Source organism: Lathamus discolor, chromosome 2, assembly GCF_037157495.1.
Source record: "Lathamus discolor isolate bLatDis1 chromosome 2, bLatDis1.hap1, whole genome shotgun sequence".
Classification (NCBI taxonomy): domain Eukaryota; kingdom Metazoa; phylum Chordata; class Aves; order Psittaciformes; family Psittacidae; genus Lathamus; species Lathamus discolor.
The window spans coordinates 149,698,924-149,719,969 of NC_088885.1; the positions used below are offsets into that span (position 1 = coordinate 149,698,924).

Here is a 21,046-nt window from a genome sequence, read left to right on the forward strand (position 1 = left end):
TAACAGTATTAATCACTCTAACTGGGGTAAAACATTATGCAGTTACAGAGCTTTTTACTCAGGTATCTCAGCCAACACCAATCCCCGTAAAACCTGTGAGCCGCATTAGGCAACTGAGTAAGTATTTGCAGTAAGATAAGCCCAGCAATTGTTGATGTTCATGTTTTTTCTTACACAGCGAAGAACTGCAGACACAGAGTTTACCTGTTTATCTCCAGTTATATTTAAGAATCTTGAAAGATCGTGGAACACAATGGTAACAGTCACACTATGATAACCACAATGATACTAGAAGGTAAAATGTTTTGTGTCTGATTGAGATGGAGTAGCTTCTGCCCAAGCTTCTCTGTAATCAGCATTTAGAAGGATATATATTTACTTTCTGTCATAGCTCCTGCAGTGACCTCCAAACAAGAGTTAAAATACTGTTCTCCTGCGTGTGGGAGGCCAAGTCTTCTTCCCTGAGCACTGAGCAGGATGCATGCAGCTCAGTAACATCCACGCATTTTACATTGGTAGCTGCAGAGTTTTGTTTCCCCAGCATGCTCAGTGCTGAAATGCAGCCACCTCCAGGTCAGAGAGATCTGTCTGGCCTCAGAGCATTGCAGAACAGCCCACAGGGGCACACAGAAAGATCCAAATTCTGATCAAGGACAGGTTCCTCAAGTGGCCTGTGGAGGGCTGAAGTCTTGGGAGCTCCACAGTTTACATGAGCTGAAGATGTGACTACGTATCTCTCAGGTATGATACTGAGTTTGCTGAACCATGTATTAATTCTTTAACTACCAGCTTCTGTTTAAAGCCATGTATATATTATTCTGATATGCTTTATTCTCAAAGCCTTATGCTGATATGAAGTGAATCAGAGTAAGTCAGAACAAACTCTGTGCAGCAGTTGTAAAAACAGTGGAAACTTAGAATCATAATTTGCTCTGTCAAACTTCCATGCTTGGATTTATCCTGTGTAGGGAAGGGTTCTGTGTTTGAAGTGCAGCTTGCTGGGGACTGTTGACAACTGCACACATGCTTGTGTACACAGGCAAATGTGTGTGTAACCTAGATACTCACAGAGACATATGTGCATATACACATATAAATCTTCCCTTGTGTGTGTGTGTGTGTTTCTGTCTGTGTACACATATATTAAGAGGGAGAGAAGGAAAGAGATTGAGTACATATGAGAAAATAATTCAGTTCTCCTATGATCTGAAATGCTTTCTGGATGTGCTCGCCTCTCTTTACTAAGTACAAAGAATACCTAGGGAGACTGAAAAAATGCTATTTTTAGTAATAAATTTCCTAGCTTGTGCCACTAATACCGTTGTAACTTATTACACTGAAAGGTATTTGGAATTTAATTAACTTGGCTTTTAATCCTGTTTGCTTTGTTCTTTCTTCCACTGTGAGCAATGAAAATGAACTGTGTACTTTCACCTTTATTACCAATCAGTGTCCAATCGCTTTCACTTTTACAGTCTCAGATGCATACACAGTACTGCTGTGTGAGAGCTGGCATTTCTCCTCAAGTCAACAACTCTTTTTGCTAGCAGAAATAAAAAAAATAAATAGAAATTCAGGAAACCTTTTTGCTTCATAAAACCATATATTCTATATTGTATTTTTGATCATAATTCAAACTATTCCAGTTCAATTCTGCCTTTAAAGCTGTTTAAGATATCCCTGGACTTAATCTGAAGGTGTTGTGGTGACAGGAGCAGACGCTAGACTGAGGTCCACACAGAACACTTCTTATCTTCTCCACGAAAGTGGCTCTCATGTCTGTGGGTCCAGGCTGCACATCTGATTCAAACAGTTGAATTCACCCTACCCAAACCTCCTTTCAACCCCAGCCAGTCCAGAGTAGTTCTTTCCCACTTTGAAAAAGCCCAGCTGCAGAAGGTGGTTTGTCTTTACCCAGGCACAGTGACCCTAGGTACACAATGGGGCACATAAATGCTCTTTCTACTTCACCAGCTGTAACATTTTCTTAATTCAAAGGATGCATCTGAGCTTACTGCTTCATAGAGAAGAAGGAACATTTTCCCAGTTCTGCCAGTGGGTGTTGTTATTTAATATAGGAAGACTGCATTGAGAAACATTGCCTAAACCCACGACAGTGCCTACCTGTTGGTAAAGCTGTTGTGACAGTATATCTCTGTCAAAGAACAGAAAAAGCATAACTGCATTTAGTGACCAATTAACACATGAAAATAAGGGGTTTATTGTCGTCCCCTTTGACTGGTCCCTGAAGCAGAATCTCTCACAGCTATCTACAACCACAGGAGTTCAGTGCAAGAGGCTGAAAAAAGCACTTACCTCTCTGCTCCTTATTTATAGCACTCAGCTTGTTATTCAGAACATGCTACCTTTGTGAAAATAGCTATTGATGAGCATTTCAGTTCTGTCGAGTTTTAGTCATGTAAATTGTTTTGAATTTCATAACTTTTAATGCTCAGCTGAGACAGCACAATTCCTTTCAGATCTGAGTGTTGGAATTGCTTCTTGATCTCACATCAACACAGAAGTAATTTCTGTGTACAAATGGCACTGCTGCTTATGTTATCCATAGTGACACTTCCATGCAGCCACTGGCCTGATGTGGAGGACAGGCCTGACACTTCCTCAAACCAAACCTTTATTTCTGTGTACAGTTCTGTTTCTTATTTGCTCCCCATTCCGCTTTCCAATTTGCAGATGCTCCTTCTGCAGGGAACTGGAAAGAAGAAAATCTCAACTTCAAAATGGCATTGCATTTAGCTCACTTCACTGTAGAATTTTTGACACATAGAGATGGAATAGTGAATGCTGCTGTCAATAAATAACCACATCTTCCAAGCGCCCTTTCTTTGTAGTGGTAGCTTCTGTTTGGCCTCTATTAGAACATACCACCTGTGTTTCGCTATGCTGTATTTTGTTTTCCCATCAGAGATACTGAAGTGTGTTTCAGTGCTTGAGTGGAAATCCCACTCAGCATTATTTGGAAAATGCTCTGTTTGTTAACCAAACAGTTTGTGCTAGTTATCACTGAGTCTAAAAGGATATCAGACTTCTGGAGATTTATCTAAGGCAAAAAAGGTTGCTAGAGATCAATGTCCAGATCGCAAACTTCATTCATTTTCTTTATGCATACCAGAGACAATGACTCATACTCTCTGCGTTTTGCATGAGCCTTAGTAGATGGCTCATTTGCAGCCGAAGAGTACAAAAACCTGCAAATGGCAAATTCTTGCAATTCAGTTTCATCATCTTTTCCTCAAATTTGCAAAAGATTCTTTGCTGACACAAAACTTTAAAATCTGCAATAGATATTTCATCCCAGTCATAGGTGGGCATCCTTATTAAATCACAAAATCTTAACTGTAGTACCCTACAATAACAGTCCCAGGAGTGGCAGGGAAATTACCGTCATTCCCCCCTTGGAAAAATAGGCAAAACCACACACAAATTCAAGCAATGTTTCTGCAAAATACCACACCCCCTTTTTTTCATTCAAGAGCTCTGTTTCCCATGTTAACATTGCACATCACTTACTGGCATTACAGTTCTTGTTTTTCAGGAGCTAAATAATAATATAATTTAAAAATATGAACCACAAGTTTTGTACAAAGTCATTAAATTCTTTCAAATTACTTTTCATAATACAATGTGATCAATCGCCCTGTTTTCATATTTCATAACAACATTCCAGCCTGCCACAATTTTTGCCTGCATGGAATATATAGGAAACCGATAGAGCTGCCAGGCTGCTGGGACCATGCTTCCTCAGTCTGCTTCCTTACGTTTTAAATGTTAACATTGCTTTAACCTTCACGCTTCTGCAAAAGTGCATGAGGGATTTGAAACCTCTCACATCCTCCACAACCACATCATGTCAGTGCACTTTGCTTTTCTGGTTACCAAGCTAATGGAAAGTGGCTGAATGAGCCCTCTGCTCAGACTTGGGCAACAGGGGAAAATGCCTTGCCTTGGGAAGAGTTAATCCTGCCTAGCCTAGCATGGCTGGCTGCGTCATGGTGACTTCCCTGCAGGACTGAAAAGTTTGACACCACTGTTTGCTTAGGGTTGAGTCCAAAAGCACAGTCGCGCCCTGTCAGGAGCGGCAAGCGTCAACAGCGTTCCCTTGGTGCCAGCTCTCTGTGCAACCCCCAAGGACCAACAGGGAGCAAAATAGCCTGGTGAGGCAGAGCTGGAGCAACAGCAAACACTGAGACGAGGCTTTATCGCTTGATCGTTCATTTACTTCTGATGTCAGAGCATTTTAAGGTGCTGGCTTACAAAGGAGCAGTAACTTCCTCAGTGTCAAAGGGTGTTCTTTCAAGTGCACTTCCCTCTCTAATAGGCTTACGAATTTCCTGTCAGATTGGTGCCTACTTAGCTCTGAAATTTGTTTTCCTGTAACAAAGTGGAAAGAATTAAATTCGCCTAAAACGAAGCGCTTCCAGGCTCATCCCCATTTTTAAGTAAGCCCCTGATACTGTAAAGCCATGACTCTGCTCTGTTGCACTTTATCTTTATATGCACATTTCAGTTGTTTGCAGAGCCAAATTCTGCGTCTGCAAGAGACCTGTTTTTCAAAGGCGTGCTGTGGAGACAAAGGTTGAAACCCAAATCACTTCACAGCAGTCTGCAAGTCTGCCTCTCTCTTCAGAAGTTGTAAATGTGTCTAAGCAAAAAGCAACAGTTCTCCTACCTGTAAATAATGGGCTTGGGTGAAACAGCTCAAATACCTGAAAAAATCCTTGTTTAAAAAGGAGAAGGAACTTCTGGTTCTGGGCACCAACCTGGAACACTCTGGGGCTGGCTTAGTATGCAGGAAGTAAAGAAATGAAAAGGCAAACTATGGCTTAAAAATGTCATTGCACAAACATGCATGCATACTCTATCAGACCCTGCTTGGTGGTTCAGTACTGCAGCAGGCAACGATAATGATACAATTTCATAGTTCCACTGATCCCAGGGGATGCACATAATGCTTGACAAACTGATGTTCTGTATAAGCAATAGGCTGGGCCGTTCCTTTTCATCTGTAGAGGAGCAGGAGAGATTACAGTACAAATATAGCAAAATCTGTCTGGTAAACCCAGAAGCAAGGGGAAACATAATTTATTCCATTCAATGAGCACATTAAAATTGTGTTAATAAAGAGATTCAGACAACTTTACACTTAATTAGCAGACAAGCAGAATTGTTCCATTATTTTGAGGGGGAAGCAGTGTGGTATAATAAGAAACAAAAACCACGTAGAAGACACATAGACCATTTGTGTGCGTAAATCCCTGATTCAGAAGAGAATATGGAGGTCTCTGATCTCATTATATCGGGGAGAGAAAAAAATCCAGCCCTGGCAAACTTCATTTATAACCCTTGTGCTGAGCTCTACTTTCTCCTACTGTTGTCTTTGCTTTTGGCAGTTTGTTTGCGATTTTAGTAGAGGCGATACTAGTTTATCAAATGACACCATGTTAGGGTAATGTAAAAATTTTCCTGAGTAAGTGGTCACCACGTGTGAGCCATAGGCTTTATCTGCGTGGGAAGCTGAAGTCCAGCAAACTAGGGTTTGTTTCTGGCTGAAGCCCCTAAACACAGGCTGGCTTCCAGGGAGCCTCCTGCGGGTGCGTGGATTCTTTCTGAGAGAAGTCTGTACTTTTTCGTAGATAGGGAACCCTGTCACACTAGGTTTATCATTTCCGTACCTAACATTAGGCTCACAAAGTACTCTCCTGCAGTGAAAATGAGCAAATCAGTTGGCTTCTGGATTCTTGTGCAACGTAAATTTACAAGCTACCAGGCCAATAGTAGTGTTCACAGGCTTAATACATTGAGATACGTCAGCTGCTTAAAGACAAAAAAAGAAGATTATTTAATAGGACATCAAAAGCTTGCAGAAAACTGATTTCAACCCCTTACCATCTCTGGAATAAAGCAGCCCAAAAGGCCGAGAAAGGACATCTTCTGCTTTGAAGGTCTTGGCAGAGACGATACTGCTGCTTTGCAATGTTATCATCTGTTATTTCCCTGTGGCATATTTCTGCAAGTATCTTCAAGAGGTGTTTATAACTTGAATGACAATTTCTCATGAGAAAACAAGAACTCTGAAGTGTTCTTCATAGTCACTTTAACTGCAGTCTATTCCAGCAATATGTAGCGACAGCTAACAAGCATCTCTATTTCACACAGGAGGAATGCAGGAGTGGGATGCTGGCACAGATCCCCATGCCCAAACAGTAGTATCTGTGTGGGGGAACCTGCAAGACTGTGAGGCTGAGTCCCCAGTTCAGCAGTGAGCAAGGTAAGTGCTTGTGCTGAATGGTGATTCCTCACCTATCCCCTCTCCCAAAAGCAGAGCTGAAATCCCAGGCAGAGTGCACATACATAAACAACAGCTCCACTCATCAGAGTGGCTTAGCCTCATACCTTTAAGAAATCAGGCTACAAATATTCATCATGAGACCACTTGTGACAGTTGCAATGTCATGGATTATTCAAGGTGTATCAGATGCAAAGGGACAGATGCTGTGGGCATCTGCAGCATTTACAGACTGTTCATAAATGTTATGAATTTATATATCTTCTGCAGGTTCTGCTTACCAATTAAATTCCCAGTTAAATGGGTCAGACAAGGAAGTACATTCACTAAAGGAACTGCAGTTTCCTAGACATCAGAAACTTTAGTTCCAGATGAGACATATTGATTTGTTGTGGTTCAAGAAAGTGGCAGGGAGAGGACTAGGAGTTCTACAGGAACACCGGCTTGACTCAGAAGACAGGCTGTGTGCTGCAGGCTCAAGACTCTTATGGATGAAAGAGCCCTAGAGAACAGCAAAGAAACATTCTTGGTCTCCATGTAGAAGGTGAATAGAGACATTCTGATAATCTCTGTATTATGTGAAGAACCTCTTTTTTTTTCATCATGCTTTTTATTCCAGCGACAATGCTACTGTTCCAATAGCTCTGTCAGAGATACTGAGCTGTGAGTTAACCCTGCTGTTGCCCCGGGAGAAGAAGGTGGAAGCTGCTGAGCTAAAGCAAAGCCTGTGGATAGACATTTTAAAGCTGCAGAAACCATCGGCTCAGTGGAGAGGAAGTGACTAAAAAGGAGGCTAAAGGAGACCTAATAATGATACCCTAAGGAAAACTGTTGGTCAGAGTAATTAGATATGAATCTAGGAAAAGCCATAATTGAGGGAGAACAGAGGGTTTATTTTTATTCCTCAGTGTCTGGGAGCACTTTGGATGCAAGCTAAAGGAAAAAGTTTCAAGATGAAACACATGGTATCCCTAGGATATAGAGGCCACTTGGTGGCCAGGGCTGCCTTCCAGCCCTAGCTCTTCATTCCTCATTATGGCACATTATGGGACAACTGGAACATTAAATATGTTACATTCATTATGGAGAGCTGTGGTCTATAAATGTGACTGTGTGGGATATCTGGTTTCTAATGCAGGCTGTGAAGGGATGTCCCTTTTTACCATGGTCGGGGAGGAGCTGACAGGCTCATCAGAGGCTTAAAAAAACTCTCAGCCTTTCAGTTAGCAAGAAACCCAGTGCTCTCATGTATCCAATTTGTTGTAAGGGGAATGCCATGCAATATTGCTGTAGTAGTTATAAGGCATTAGCTGCCATCTGATTTGAAAAAGTCATTTCTCTGGAGCAATTCACCAATGATCAGCTACACACAGTCATACAACCCTGATCAACTGTCAATGGGAAGCCTTCTTTTGATGTCACTGGGCTTTAGATTTAGCTTGTGAGAGACCAGGCCAGTTAATTATGTGCTTTAAAATGAAACATGATTATTACTGATTATTTTTCCCCACGGAATTCAGCAGAAAAGTTCACTTGATTCTTTGTCCTTTAATCAAAGGAGTAAAGCATTTCAGCAATCTGTAAATCTGGCCGTACAGAGTTACAAAACGGAAAATTCACAATAGTGCCATTTTTCTTTGCAGCTCCTTTATCTCAGTGAAAGATATTTAAGCAAATCTGCCACAAAACACGCTGCTGTACAATGGCGTATAAATTGACTGATGTTCCGGTTAGGAATTTTGCTGTAAGTTTTGCAGCAGAGGGGAAAGGCAGAGCACAATCATGTTGAAAACCATTGGTGTTGGTGTTTAAAAAATCGCAGTTCCTTTTAAAAACCCAATCTTGTATCCAGGATGAACCATGAGACACTTAAAAGCTGTGTTATATTAAAATGTTTAATTAGAAATATGAGTTATGTCTTGCACAGTAACAGGAAACCACCATAAATATCAAATAATGTATACTCTTGATAGTCTCATACTATCAGAGCAGTCATGCATAAGTTCAAATCCCTTTTCAGTGGGACATTGATTAAATTCTTTGATGAATCTAGGCCCGTGCATTCAGCAGCTTCTTCGCTTTCTCAGCATGGGTTTAGTTATGTGAAGCCAGAAATGGCCTTTGTATGTTTAGACTTTGGGAGCACATTCAGCTGGAATCTAGCCTTGCACCTAGGGCTAGACCTCTGCAATAATCCAACTCTGCTTGTTCCGGCTCTGAACAAAGAGAAGCAGGGCTATGGGGTTATGTTACTCACTACAAGTTGAGGAATCAGCTTTCCATGTGGCATTATCCTCCCACCCCTTTTCCCACAGGAACTGTGCAACGTAAGTTAAGCTTGAGCCTTTGCCATTATCTTGCTCTAGTGGCTCGGTTCCAACACACAGCCGTGTTCCACCTCATTATTTATACCCTGCTAGCATCTTATTTAGTACCTCAGCTTCCATCACAAATGTATTGGGATAACTGCTTTTTCGTGGAAAAGAGACTCATTATAATTGCAGCTTCTCTGTGGGGGTCAGCACCTCCTCCTCCCCGTGAATACAATAAGGTGCTCCAAGTGCCACCTCACCTGCAAATGGTGTTTTTTCTCTTCAGAGTCACTTCTCATGGGCTATAAGCTGCTATTGAATTTCTGCAGTAATATTTTAATTTAACAACTTAAGATTTAATGGCTTTTTTACCTGTGCATTGTAGTATAATTAATTCACGTGATGGGAACTGGTTAGACTTGGGGATCTGAGATGCATCTGGGCATGCAAGGGCTGTAAACACATAAACCTGCATTAGGGCCTATTGAAGGCGGCCAAATGCAGAGCTGTGCATGGAAAGAATAAACTATTTTATCCTTAGGAATAATCAGAAAATAAAAGCAACTAAACTCTGATCCATTGACATTTAAAGTAGCTAAGCCCTAGGCTTCCCGGACCTCAGAGTTTTGGCTCAACACCTCCAAACATCATCTTGCATGCATGTATGCATGCCCAGGAGCTGTGGGCACTTTGGCCACTTGAAAAAGTAGCTTAAGCAGATACTACAGAGACAACAGTCCAAGGAGACTTGGTCTCCTTGGCTTAGAGCTGTGGTGCTGCGCATATCATATAGAAGAGATAAGGCCTTTTGCTGGCATTGAACATCCTGAATTGCTGGAAGAACTGAAGCCTTGGTGTCCCACTCCTCCAGAGAAGTTACAGGACAGACTGTAACTCCAAGACTGTCAGCTATTTGAAGGTGGAGGTTTCTTGCTCACTCCTGCTAGTGCTTTCCTGCTATGATGGGTCAAATGTTCACTGGTCGAGAGAATATACATGGCTTTGGCCCAAAGACCTGCTTAAAGCATTTGCTCAAATATTATGTTCAAGCCCGTGCTCTGGATTAGGCAGAGCAGAGGTCTGAAACCGATTTCCAGGCAAACACTTGAGCTCTCCATTAATCTGAGAGTCTGGGCGTAGATATCTCATTTCTTCAGTCTGCAGTGAAGGCTGAAGAACCCAGCTCCAGGAGGCAGGTTGTAGCACAGAACACCGCAGCCTAGTGTGCACACCAGTCTGCCCCATAACAATACATTTCTCTTTTCATAAGGATGTTGCTTTCTCGATGAGATGAGGAACAAGAGCACAGAAAACACAAAGAGGACAAAACATCAAAGGTGTTTCCATAGAGACCTTTGGCTTTCAAGGATATGTTCCTCACTGTGTAAGCAGTGCTGAGGTTCCCAGCAGAGCATCTTTTTCCCATTGGACATGGCCAACAGGTCTAGTGAAAGCATTCTAGAGTTCTGCCAGCTGACTTCCATGGGAGAAGGAGAGTTGTGTATGGAGACTTATTCTCTACAGACATTGCACACATTTGTCTGCTTGCTGTCAAGTGCCTTGATCCTTCTCTCTAGAGGTTCATCTTCCTCTATGCAATTTCTGTGGAGAGCCAGGTACACTTGTGTACCTGTTTTGCTCAATTAAACCTTTTCCAGTGACGTGAGTCATCTATTTCATGGTCCAGAACGTGTTCATTTCATTTCCTCTGCCCTCTGGTGATTGACTTGATTAATACTCTGTATAACACTTGAGACCTCATTGCACTAACTACTGTACAGAAAGAACAGAGCTTGTCCCAGAATGCTTGTTCTGAATAGGACAGAAGCAGCTCAGGAGCAAGAAAAAATTAGAGAGAGGCCAGATTTTTATATGATCCTCAATTAACTTGATTCTCAACAGTCCCAGTTAATTTCTGCTGACGAACTTGATACAAGCAACAAATTCTGGTTCCAAAACAGGGACTGACCAGTCCTTAGTGACCCAGAGTGAGACAAATGAGTCTCACTGACATGAGTTTCTACCAAGCTCCAAACCCTTCTAGTAAGCTCTATAGAGCAGAGGAGAAGTCAAGGAGGGAGCAGCAGCAGAGGGACCCCAAGGGAGGACGGAGGAGGAGGGGAGGATGTGCTGCAGGTCCGACGCAGGGATCCCCTTAGCCCCGGAGAGACCCCACAGGAGCAGATTGTCCCTTAAGGATGCAGATGGGGAAGGGCCTGCACTGGAGCAGGGGGACAGGTGAGGAGGGAGCAGTGGCCAAGAGAGGCTATAGTGGGGTGACTGCGACCCCATCTGCACCCCTGCATGGGGAAAGTGGGGGGAAACAATCCATTTTTTCTATCCTTGTCACCACTCAAATCCATTTTGATTGACAGTAAATTTAACTTTCGCTGTTGAGTGTGTTTTGCCCATGACAGCAATTTGGTAAGTGATCTCCCAGTCTTTATCCTGACCCATGAGTTCCTCCATCTCATTTTCTCCATCACTAGGATGACAGGATGATCGGGGAGTCTGGGCCCTTAGCCAAGGTTAACTCACCACAAGGAGGATGCAGCTCTGCAGGTCTCAGGCAGCAAGAAGTTCCTGGGGCTTCTTGCTGGGGCCAGGAGAGATGGGCTCCCTGTCTGCAGGTGTGTGCTGATGAAGGATCAGTGTCACCGCAGGAGTCAGCAGACAGTGCAGCATCAGGGATGGTGAACAGGAGATTGACCGGATCCTCTCTGGTACTTGGATACAATGGCAGCCTGACTCTCCAGCTGTACTGAAGGAGGGACAGGCATAGTCTGTCCTTATTGGGTTGCAAAATAGAGACTCCAATGATGGTGAAGGCTGCAAACCTGCTACTTTTGGAAATGGTAGGAAGGCTTCTGCTTTTCCTGAAGATGTGCAACTACTGGATAAGTTTATTGCTCTGGTGGCAAACGACTGACTGAGAGGTCTGTGCAATGAGCTATGAGGCAGCACCAGGAGGGAGCAGTGAATGACAGCAGGGGTGACATCCTGCTGCTGGGGACACAGGATCACATAGAATCCTCATAGACTCATTGAAAGGTCTGGTTTGGAAGGGTCCTTAAAGCTCATCCAGTTCCAATCCCCTGCATTGGCAAGACACCTTCCACTGGACCAGGCTGCTCAATGCTCCATCCAGCCTAGCCCTGAACACTTGTAGGGATGAGGCATACCTGTTCCGATGTCTCATCACCCTCATAGTATAGAATTTCTTCCTCATATTTAATCTAACTCTTCCCTCTCTCAGCTTAAAGCCCTTACCCCTTGCCCTGTCCCTACACTCCCTCTCCAGATTTCAGTGCTAGGTGGCAGCTGATGAGGGATTTCAGGTATTGATTCAGCTACACAGCTCACATTCCTGGTTCTTCATGTTCTTTTTCAGATCTAATACCAGAGACCTGAGCACACAGGCACTCTTCCAGTCACAGAGAACACAGCTGGGTGCCTCATACATCTTGTTCAAAGTCACCTAAGTCCATGCCAGAGCTATAAATTAAATGTTATGGTGGGATACCACCTGCCGCCCTGAGCCTTAAAAGCTGCTGTTTGTTAGAAGGATTTGTCTCACTCTGTCACACTTGTGACAAGTCTGTGAAGGACAGTTGTGACCCACAGAAGAGCCAAGATCTCCACTATTACTTTCAGCAGAAGTCTTATCTTGCTACAGCTAAATTTCTTTGGGATGGAGTCACTTAAAATATCCTTGCTTCAACTGACTCAATGCTTTTGTGCAAGACTGACTGATCCTCCTGGTCAGGATCTCAGGGAAAAGTACAGTTTGTTGTACCGCTGGTTTTGTCATCATGGATGTGCACACAGTGGAAGGCTGTGATGAATTAAGAACCATTACCCTATGCATATAACATCTTACCACAATGAATGACCCTCATCACCTTCAGTAAGAAACATCCCTGCACCTGGTGCGGGTAGAACATAGATCCCACTCCATCCCTGGAGCTTCCCCGAGACAAAACATCACACAAACTGAACAGTTGTACAGATTTTCCAAAAACTCCCCATGAGTTCTGATATTCTCCCGTTTCTCCCTATCGCAGACACTACATCTGTTCCTTTAGCAGTTGCTGGCAGACAAGACAAGCCTAGGTGCCAACTAATACTATAGGATCTTCTGCTGAATTCATTTTCCGCTTTTAAAATTAAATTATGGACCAGATCCTCATCGGATTTAATACAGCTATTGCCTATTAAGCAGATGATGGTCTGGCCTTGTACAGATTATTCTTCCTCTTTCTTTGGAGCAAAACTTAGATTTGATCCAACACATGAAGTCAGTGAAAACATCAATTGTTTTGTGTCTGATAACATCCATCATGAGAAATCACTACTTTTCAGAGAGCTGGAAAAAAAACCCACCCCACTCCAAAAGCAAAGGAAAACAAGAAAGGTTCTAAAAGATACTATAAATCTTTTATTTCTTTTTAGTTACTATGCGATGCCCTTCATTTTGAAGGAAATGGTACAATCAATGATCTGTACTTCTTTCTCAGGAAAAGAAGATATTTGCACTAACAATTCAACATTTACTGACAAAAGACAGCGTACAGAAAATGCTCATGGTGGGGAAATAAAATCATATTCTGTGATTACACTTGTTATTGTGGATGATTCCATGAAGTGTTACAATGTCAGGAATTTCAAATGTGCATTTAAAGAAAGCCTCTAATTCAATATTAACGCAAAAGAACCCTCTAAACCACGGTGTTTGAAGCCACCCCGATTTCTTCCTATCCAGTTTTAAAACAAAAAGTCTAATCGGAAAGTCTAAGCCCATTATACAATACACCCAGCCTTATCACTGGACATTGATTTGTAAGAGTAGTCAACACGTACTGAATTAACAGTAGATTTCTTACAAAGAGAAACTGCTGTTGGAAACAGTGTATTTCTTACCTCTACTTAGTTACTAGTCTCTGATCAGTTATACAAAATCAAAGTTTTGTTTTCAAAAAACCAAGATTTGTTCCTACATGGCTGTTAGAATGATGGTTGGTGCTGTTACTGGTCAGAAAAGCACAGGTGGGAAAGCACTCGACAACACATTTCACACACCCAAGGACAGGCCTTTGGTAGAACTTAACCAAAGGAGAAGAGAAAAAGAAAACCACCGTTACATTCAAAATCAGAAATATATTCATCACATAATATTACCTACGTTACTACTGAAATTTTTTTAAATTTTGAATTTAAATGAACAAAACTTAAGAAGTTTGCCTAGGGTTTCATTTATACAAAACAATTCCATAGTCTAGGGTCCTTCAGTCTGAAGAATATATTTTTCCGAGTAAGAAAATATAGGTTTTGAATTAGCTTTTTGGGTATTTTCCCTGTCTACCCTACAACTGTCTACTATGCTGGTCAGGTGAGCTCTACAGCATTGCTATAATCAAATACTTTGCATTCACACAGAACCAGGGATAACTTGAAATAGTCTTGTTTATGTCCTTGTTCGCTGCCATGGAAGGTGAATGTCTGAATTGTGTTTTTAAAATTAGTCAATCAAGGGATAATTGTAGGTTTTACTATAAAGCCTTTTCCAAGACATTATTTGCATCAAACACACCAATACTCTGGGGAAATAAGACTGCTCATCTACATTTCCTAGCTGGAGCTACATTTACACATCTGGGGCTCAGTCTTGCCAGCCTTAACATGTGCATAATGATAGTCACAGCAGTCATCCTATCAGTAGCAGTAGGTATGCCCAAACGAGTAAATTCATACAGAAGATTAAGTGTTTGCACAATCAAAGGGCTTTTAAAACAAACGATATTAACTTTAAATGTTAAAAACGCAAGGGAAATTTCAAGCATGACAAGACAAAGATACCAGAGAAGAGTCTGCAGCACGATCACCAGCTTAGTTTACAACTGCTGTGTAGTACAATCCTCACTGAATCAGTGCGGCTCCCGGATTTCCAGTGGGAAACTGAGGCCAAAGTTTGGGCTGGATGCCATGAGCTTTGTTTTGACAAGAGGCCCTTTGAGAAACAGCTTTCACAGCACTGCTTGTTCTCCCCTGGTCATTATGCAACCTCAGATCCTCCACGCTCCCACCAGAGACCTCAGATTGAAATTCCAGGCCCTTATTCACAAAGAAAAGTAAATACACGCTTAACTTCAAGCACATGAATAGTCTTACTGTTGTCAAGTGGCTCAAGGTAGGGCCTATTCACAACTTCAAACTTCAGTATAGGCTTAGGACCTTTGCTGAACCAGAAGTTCTGCAGAAGGATCACACCTGAATTTCTATGTGTTAAAGAAGAAGCTGCAGAGAACACTTTTATCTATTCTTCTCTTTTGTGATCTACAAAAACCTCTTGAAGTAGACACATACATAAAAAAGTCCATTTTCCTGGGAGATCTGTTTCTTTAAAATCAAGCTCTAGATTTCCCAACCTTGTCTGCAGACAGTAACTGAGTAAAGTACAGCAAAGACAAGAAATTAAGGAGTTGTGATGTGCTTCTACAGCAATTCCTGTTCTCACATCCAGCTCATTACAGGTCCATGGCTTAAAAAGTAGACTGCTTAGAAATGTTTGCAGTGGTGTTCAGTAGCACCTATTAAATAACAGTGCCTGGGGCAAGGAAAACGGACCCGCCTGTTAAAGATTAAACAGTTGCATCTTTATCTGCTGGAATAAGAAATCCCTGTATGGAGGTAGCCCTCTTCCAGATTAAATAAAAAATTCCAGGCTTCCCCCTTCTCCTTCTCCACAGAATGGTATGCCAGGAGACAGAATAAATTCCCAAACACAGCTTACAGAGAAATTCAAAGATTCCAAATATCTATGCTTTAAATACTGAACACCTGTATCCCAGGTGTTAGAGGAGCATACAGGTTTTATAACACAGCAGAACATGTGCCAGACTCCACTACGCTGTGAGGCAAGCTCCCCCCTTCATTCTCCATGCTCAGAAGGCAATGCAAGCTCTGGGATTCTTTGCTAAGGCCTTATGCCTGGGTGGGAATTTATCCCCAAAGGCATGACCGGTACAGAGAAGCACTAAGATCAGCACCAGACACGATTTCAGCTGGTTAAAGAAGCTTTGCTCTCCATTCCCAAGCAGATTTGGTCCTTTTTTTTTATTATTAAGCAAAACTGGGGTAAAAAAAAGAACAAAGAAGACAAAGCCAGACTATGCAGGGTATCTCAGAAGAGAAATAGCTACGTGTCATAGTTCTGATGTTTCAGACACAAGGGAAAAATATTTTCACAACTAGTTTACTGTTTAGTACCCTGTAGATACATAATATTTGACATTTATAGCAGTTTCTATACTTTATGACCTAGAATATACTTTAGATCACTAATGAAAAATAAACCCATTCAGAGGACTGGAAAATAATGTGCATAACAATTTACTTTCAAATGCAAGGTTATGAAGGGATTTTTTTTAACTTTCAAAAATATCTGTAAGAAAATATTATTTTACATACCTATATTACACAGTGAAATAAACTTTGTTATGTACAACGTTTCAGTATGAAAGAAACCAAAGCCAGACATTTACTCATGGTCTAGATAATCTGTTGTCACTTATCAGTCAGTACAACAGAGACTCTCCTTCACTCTTTTTCAGACTATTTCAGTGATTTCAACTTCTAGCAGTTACCAGTAGTTCTATAAAACCTGTGTGCATCCACATATTAACCCTATTACATTTAGATATGGGCAGCTATGCTATCAAAGCAAGGTTGTACATCTGCTTGACAACCACAGTAACTTGAGTATAACTCAGTCGCATCTTGGAGGAAAAAAAAACATTCAGTGCAGACACTTGAGCTTTAGCATTCTAAGGGAGTTTGGTGTTAAACTCTCCTTTGCATTTGGGTATTTCACAGCCCAAAAATGAGGGCACAGGAGTCATTAAGGAAATAATATATGGTTTATTTGCACAACCCCAAAACTTATTTTCCCTCCTGAAGCGAGGATGAAGTAGTCTTTCACAGCTTTTTCCTAGCTTGTGTATTTTAGGCAGAAAATACAACACCACAATCTATTTGGATCACGTTGGCAAAATTGCTTCATGTAGTCTTAACTAATCAAAAGCTGGTATCTACCTATTCTTAAGTGACAAACTTTGCTCCCATCTGAGGAGTGGAAAGGACACAGAGTACTTTGCTATTTGTGGTATAACTGTAAACAACTGCAGGGAAAACTGTATTAACTACGCTTCAAGTTTACATCAGACTGTTTGTTGCCATTATTTAAAGGAACTGAAGCTTATCTTCAAGTTCACCTCATCGCTATTGTGCTTTAAGGGGAAAGAATTTTGCACTACAAACTGCCTTCAAATCTGTGTTTGCTCACACACTTCAGATTCCAGGACAAAGATCTGACAGTGCTGCCTGTGCAGGAGACCACTTCAACAGTTGAAAACAAGTTCAGGGAATATTCAAGGCAGACCGCGCCGCATCTCCCTCCCCTCCTGTTTAATGAGGACTTGCACAACAACTTTGGAGGCATGTCCTCTCCTTTGCTCTAATGCTATAGCTCAGCTGCATACCATAAATAATAGCAAAAAAAGGAAACACAAAAGCCCTAATGAAAGAGAAATTGCTTTGTGGTAAGGAAGGCAAAAAGGAAAACCCAAACCCCCTGCCTGTGGTGCCTTCCAGCCTGTGCTCCCTCCCATCACTTCCAATCTCAGCTGGGTTTACTGTGCTGCAGAACCTGCAACATGCCCACAGTCAAGAGCTCCCAGCCAAGAGGCCACACTCTCAAGGGACAGCTTACTCAAGACATACTCTTGCACATGAGCAACCGGCTTCTGCTGCCTTGATATGTACCACAGACATGATCAGGAGCTCTCCCATTTGCTTTAGGAAAGCCAAGCAGCCTATACAAGCACTGGTACAGCTCAGGATCTGACTGAAAGAGTCCCAGCACAGACCAGCATGCAGATTCCTCCTTAATCAGCATGCCCTGGGACCAGTCAGCAAGAAATACATATTCTGTCCTCAAAACCACACACTAATAGCAATAGAGGAGGTCCCCCAGCCCACCTGCAAGTTTCTATCAGTTAAGAAGGCACCAGGCATGTCAAACCCAGTTCCATTAACACTGGTGGAGATTTCTGCCTTACACCTTCTGGGAGGCTGGCTACCTGTCCATGTAACCTTGCACCAGGCAAGCAAGCAGCTTGTTGCAATACCAACGTGACCCACAACTGAACAGAAGCAGGGGCAGAGAAAGGAAAACAATACCCTCATGCTTCTCACCTACCAATTCAGAGCTACATGGACATGTCCTGAAAGTAGTTGGCTCCTTCTTAATAGTATTAAATACTCTTAGCTTCTGCTGATAAGTAGATGTCAAAGGCATTTAATATCTTACAGAGTCAGGCCTACTGGCAGATGGCTGAGAGAAAGGCTATGCACAGAAAGGGCAGAAAGGAAGGGAAAGAACTGGGAGTAGAGAGGTGTAGAATTGCCCTGAGTTTTATCCTCTACAAATAAGTCAGGGGTTTTATCATCAAGCACTGAAGGAGTTAATCACTAAAGCACAGACACGTAATCAGCTTTCCCCCTTCCTTTCACATGTGATTGGAATGAAGCTGCACCGAAGCAGCCCAAAGGGCTTATAACAGCTCAATTTCGCAGCCTTCAGTTTTAATCCCCATCACCCAGGCTAAGCACCATGGTGGTGTGGGGCTGCTACTCCACGGCAGTCTGAGCACCTGGATGATGATGGTCTTCATCCTCCTCTTCCTCCTCCTCCTCTGCAGCCTGCAGGTGGCTGGAGAGCTCCTGGATCACAGCAGCTCTACCGATCTGATCATTTCTCCTCTTCTCCATAATCAGATCCTCCAGGCTCTGGAACTCCAGCGTGTGGCTGCGCTTGTCACCCAGCCGGATCTGCAGTCGGTAGGGCTGCTTGCCTATGCGCAGCTCCCCACCGATTTTAAACTCCCGCTTGCCGTACCGGCACCAGGCAGCAAAGCACTCAGAGTTTCTCCAACTCAAGTCCCGGTCCTTGCAACCCACCTGCTCCAGGGCATTGCGCACCACCACGGCCGGGCTGAGGGGTTTGTAGCGGTACAGCTGGTTGGCAATGCGGCCCCGTCTGCCCTGGCTGGCATCGGTGAGGAAGCTGTTCACCACCTCCAGCCTGTGCAGATGCACAACTTGAAAATCTCCAACATAAACCACCCAGTGAGGGTACTGGGCCTGGCACACAAACTCCACCAGGTCACCCGGTTTGCACCTATTCAGCAGGTTCTCCGGGGTGTAGGTGCTCAGATGTCCCCCACCTCCTTCATCACCCTCCTCTGGCAGCGTGTCCTCCTCTGCAAAGCTCTTCTGGTAAATACACTCATCCCGGTAATAGACTGAGCACTCCACCTCATGCAGCTGGGGATCATAGGGCTGCAGGGCTGGGTGCTCACCCCCCAGGTCGTGCACTGAATCCTGCTGCTGCTCCAGCTCATCATCATCATTCGAGAAGATGTAGGAGACCCCGATCCTGGGCCCTTCATCTCTGTCCATACCTGTCGGGTCTGCCGTGGGAACTTCCTTGTAGTTCAGATGGGTCAGCTTCTCCACCTGGTTCCCCATGCCCGCTGCAACGACAGACACACAGCGGGACCATGAAGGCAGGCGCTGGGTGGCAAACCACAGCTCCCCCTCCACACACGCACACACCCGGGTCTCCCCGCTGCACCGCAACCCCTGCGGGAGCCCCTCGGGGCCGCAGGAGGTGCGGACCGCCCTACCTGCGCGGCGGCAGCGAGGGGCAGGAAGAGGAGGAAGGCGCAGGAGCCGCGGAAAGCGGGCAGGCTCCGAGCCACCTGTTAGAGGGGGGCTGCGAGCGCCGCGGGAGCGCTGGAGGGGCGAGTTGGGGATGGCTGCGCTGAACCGAGCCGGGCTGCCGCCTGCCCCCGCGCCCTCCCCGGCACCGGGCGGCTGCAAACTTACCCGGCGGGGACGGCTGCGCGGCGCCGGGTGCAGCCCTAGGGCGAGCGGGCGGCGGTGCGGAGGTTGGGGCTGGGTGCACGGCGCGCCTGGATCGCGATCATGGCTCCGGCCCGGCGCGGTTCCGCGCTCCCCGCGCAGCAGCAGCGCCCGTGCGCCGCGCCGCCGGCACCGGGGCTGTGCATAAGAACCGGAGAAGCGCGGCCGAGGGGAGGGAGGCTGGATCCGGCTGCGGACGCCCCGGCGAGCGAGCAGCCCCCAGCATTTAAAGAGGCAGCTCTTTTTTTTTTCTTTTCCTTTTTTTTTCCCCCTCTGCCCCCTCCCTTTCCCTTCCACCCCTCTCCCTTCCCTCTTTTCCGCACCTCTCTCCCCTACATGCCAAGCGCCGCGCTCCCCGCCGAGGCCGGTGTGCAGGCGGAGATCGGACGCCGAGGCTCTCCGCGGCGCTTGGCAGCGGGCGTGCAACGCGCTCCAACACTAACTCGCTCACACGCGGCCCCTTTAAGGGACCGGTGCCACGAGGGAGCCCAACCCGCCCGTTTGGTCAGGGGGGAGTAACCGGGAGCCGGAGTTTGCCCGGGACGGCGCGGAGGGGCGATGCGGAGGGGCTGTGCGGAGGGGCGATGCGGAGGGGCGATGCGGAGGGGCGATGCGAGGGGCGATGCGGAGGGGCGATGCGAGGGGCGATGCGGAGGCTCAGTGCGGAGGCTCAGTGCGCGGCTGTGGGAATCCCTCCCGCACCCCCGGGGCGCGGAGCGGAGCGGAGCGGAGCTCCCACGGGAGCAGCGCCCGCCCCGCAGCCCCTTTCCGGGAGCCCGGGGAGTGCGTCTGGGGGGCACAAACAATAGCAGGGAAGTTGTAAAGGGAGCAAGAATGGAAGAGCCCGGCTCTCCTGGGCTGATTTAGTGCCTTCGATTCCTCCATGAGCGGAGTGCGCAATTAGTTTTATTAATTTCTTCCCTTCCCGACTCTTAAGAGATCGCTCTTTTTCAATATAGAAGATGAGGATTCTTTCCCACCCGGAAAGGCATTATCAGAACTGGTGGGAATATTTTTCTTTCTGTGTTTTGGAGAACTCAAACCAGTATTCCGCTTTTTCATTAATGCCTAGTTAGCCAGCTAGGTGGGTTTATTGTTCCTACTATTTTAACACGCGCTGGTAAATGCATGCTGGTAAAACAGACTACAGAGATAATTTATGGGAGCTGGGAGTAATGTCTTTAATTTTGTCTCATGTATTCCCTTTGTCTGTTGTCTTGTAATTTATAAACCCAACTGCACACTGCTGTTTTGAGGCGAATGAAGGAACAAATGTCATGTTACCAGGGTGCTGAGCACTGCCTACAGTACTCAAAGGGTACCGTTTCCATCAGATTATACGCCTCTGCGGTTTCGAATATAGTCCTGCCCTTCGGAGTAGAAAGAGTTGCTGATGCTGGGGCTGGAGGACTGTGTACCCTGCTCTGCTTGGGACAGTGGGGCA

At 44.6% G+C, this 21,046-nt stretch overlaps 1 protein-coding gene and 1 long non-coding RNA gene across 3 annotated transcripts; one reads left to right on the plus strand and one right to left on the minus strand.

The window, feature by feature from the left end:
- The first annotated feature begins 469 nt into the window (after positions 1-469).
- Positions 470-8,299, plus strand: LOC136009437 (uncharacterized). Its single transcript, XR_010610560.1, has 3 exons — positions 470-741; positions 6,178-6,289; positions 6,927-8,299. It is a non-coding gene; the product is annotated as an uncharacterized LOC136009437 (long non-coding RNA).
- Positions 8,300-16,516: 8,217 nt separating this feature from the next.
- LRATD2 (LRAT domain containing 2) lies at positions 16,517-20,025 on the minus strand. Of its 2 annotated transcripts, none has more exons than XM_065668947.1 (2): positions 19,926-20,025; positions 16,517-19,211 (listed from the first exon to the last, which is right to left on the minus strand). In XM_065668947.1, the coding sequence occupies exon 2, from the start codon at positions 19,204-19,206 to the stop codon at positions 18,307-18,309; it is 900 nt and encodes a 299-aa protein (XP_065525019.1). In that variant the 5' UTR covers positions 19,207-19,211; positions 19,926-20,025; the 3' UTR covers positions 16,517-18,306. The 2 variants fall into 2 exon arrangements, with proteins under 2 accessions (XP_065525019.1, XP_065525018.1); XM_065668946.1 differs by lacking the exon at positions 19,926-20,025 and adding an exon at positions 19,567-19,829.
- Between the last annotated feature and the right edge of the window lie 1,021 nt (positions 20,026-21,046).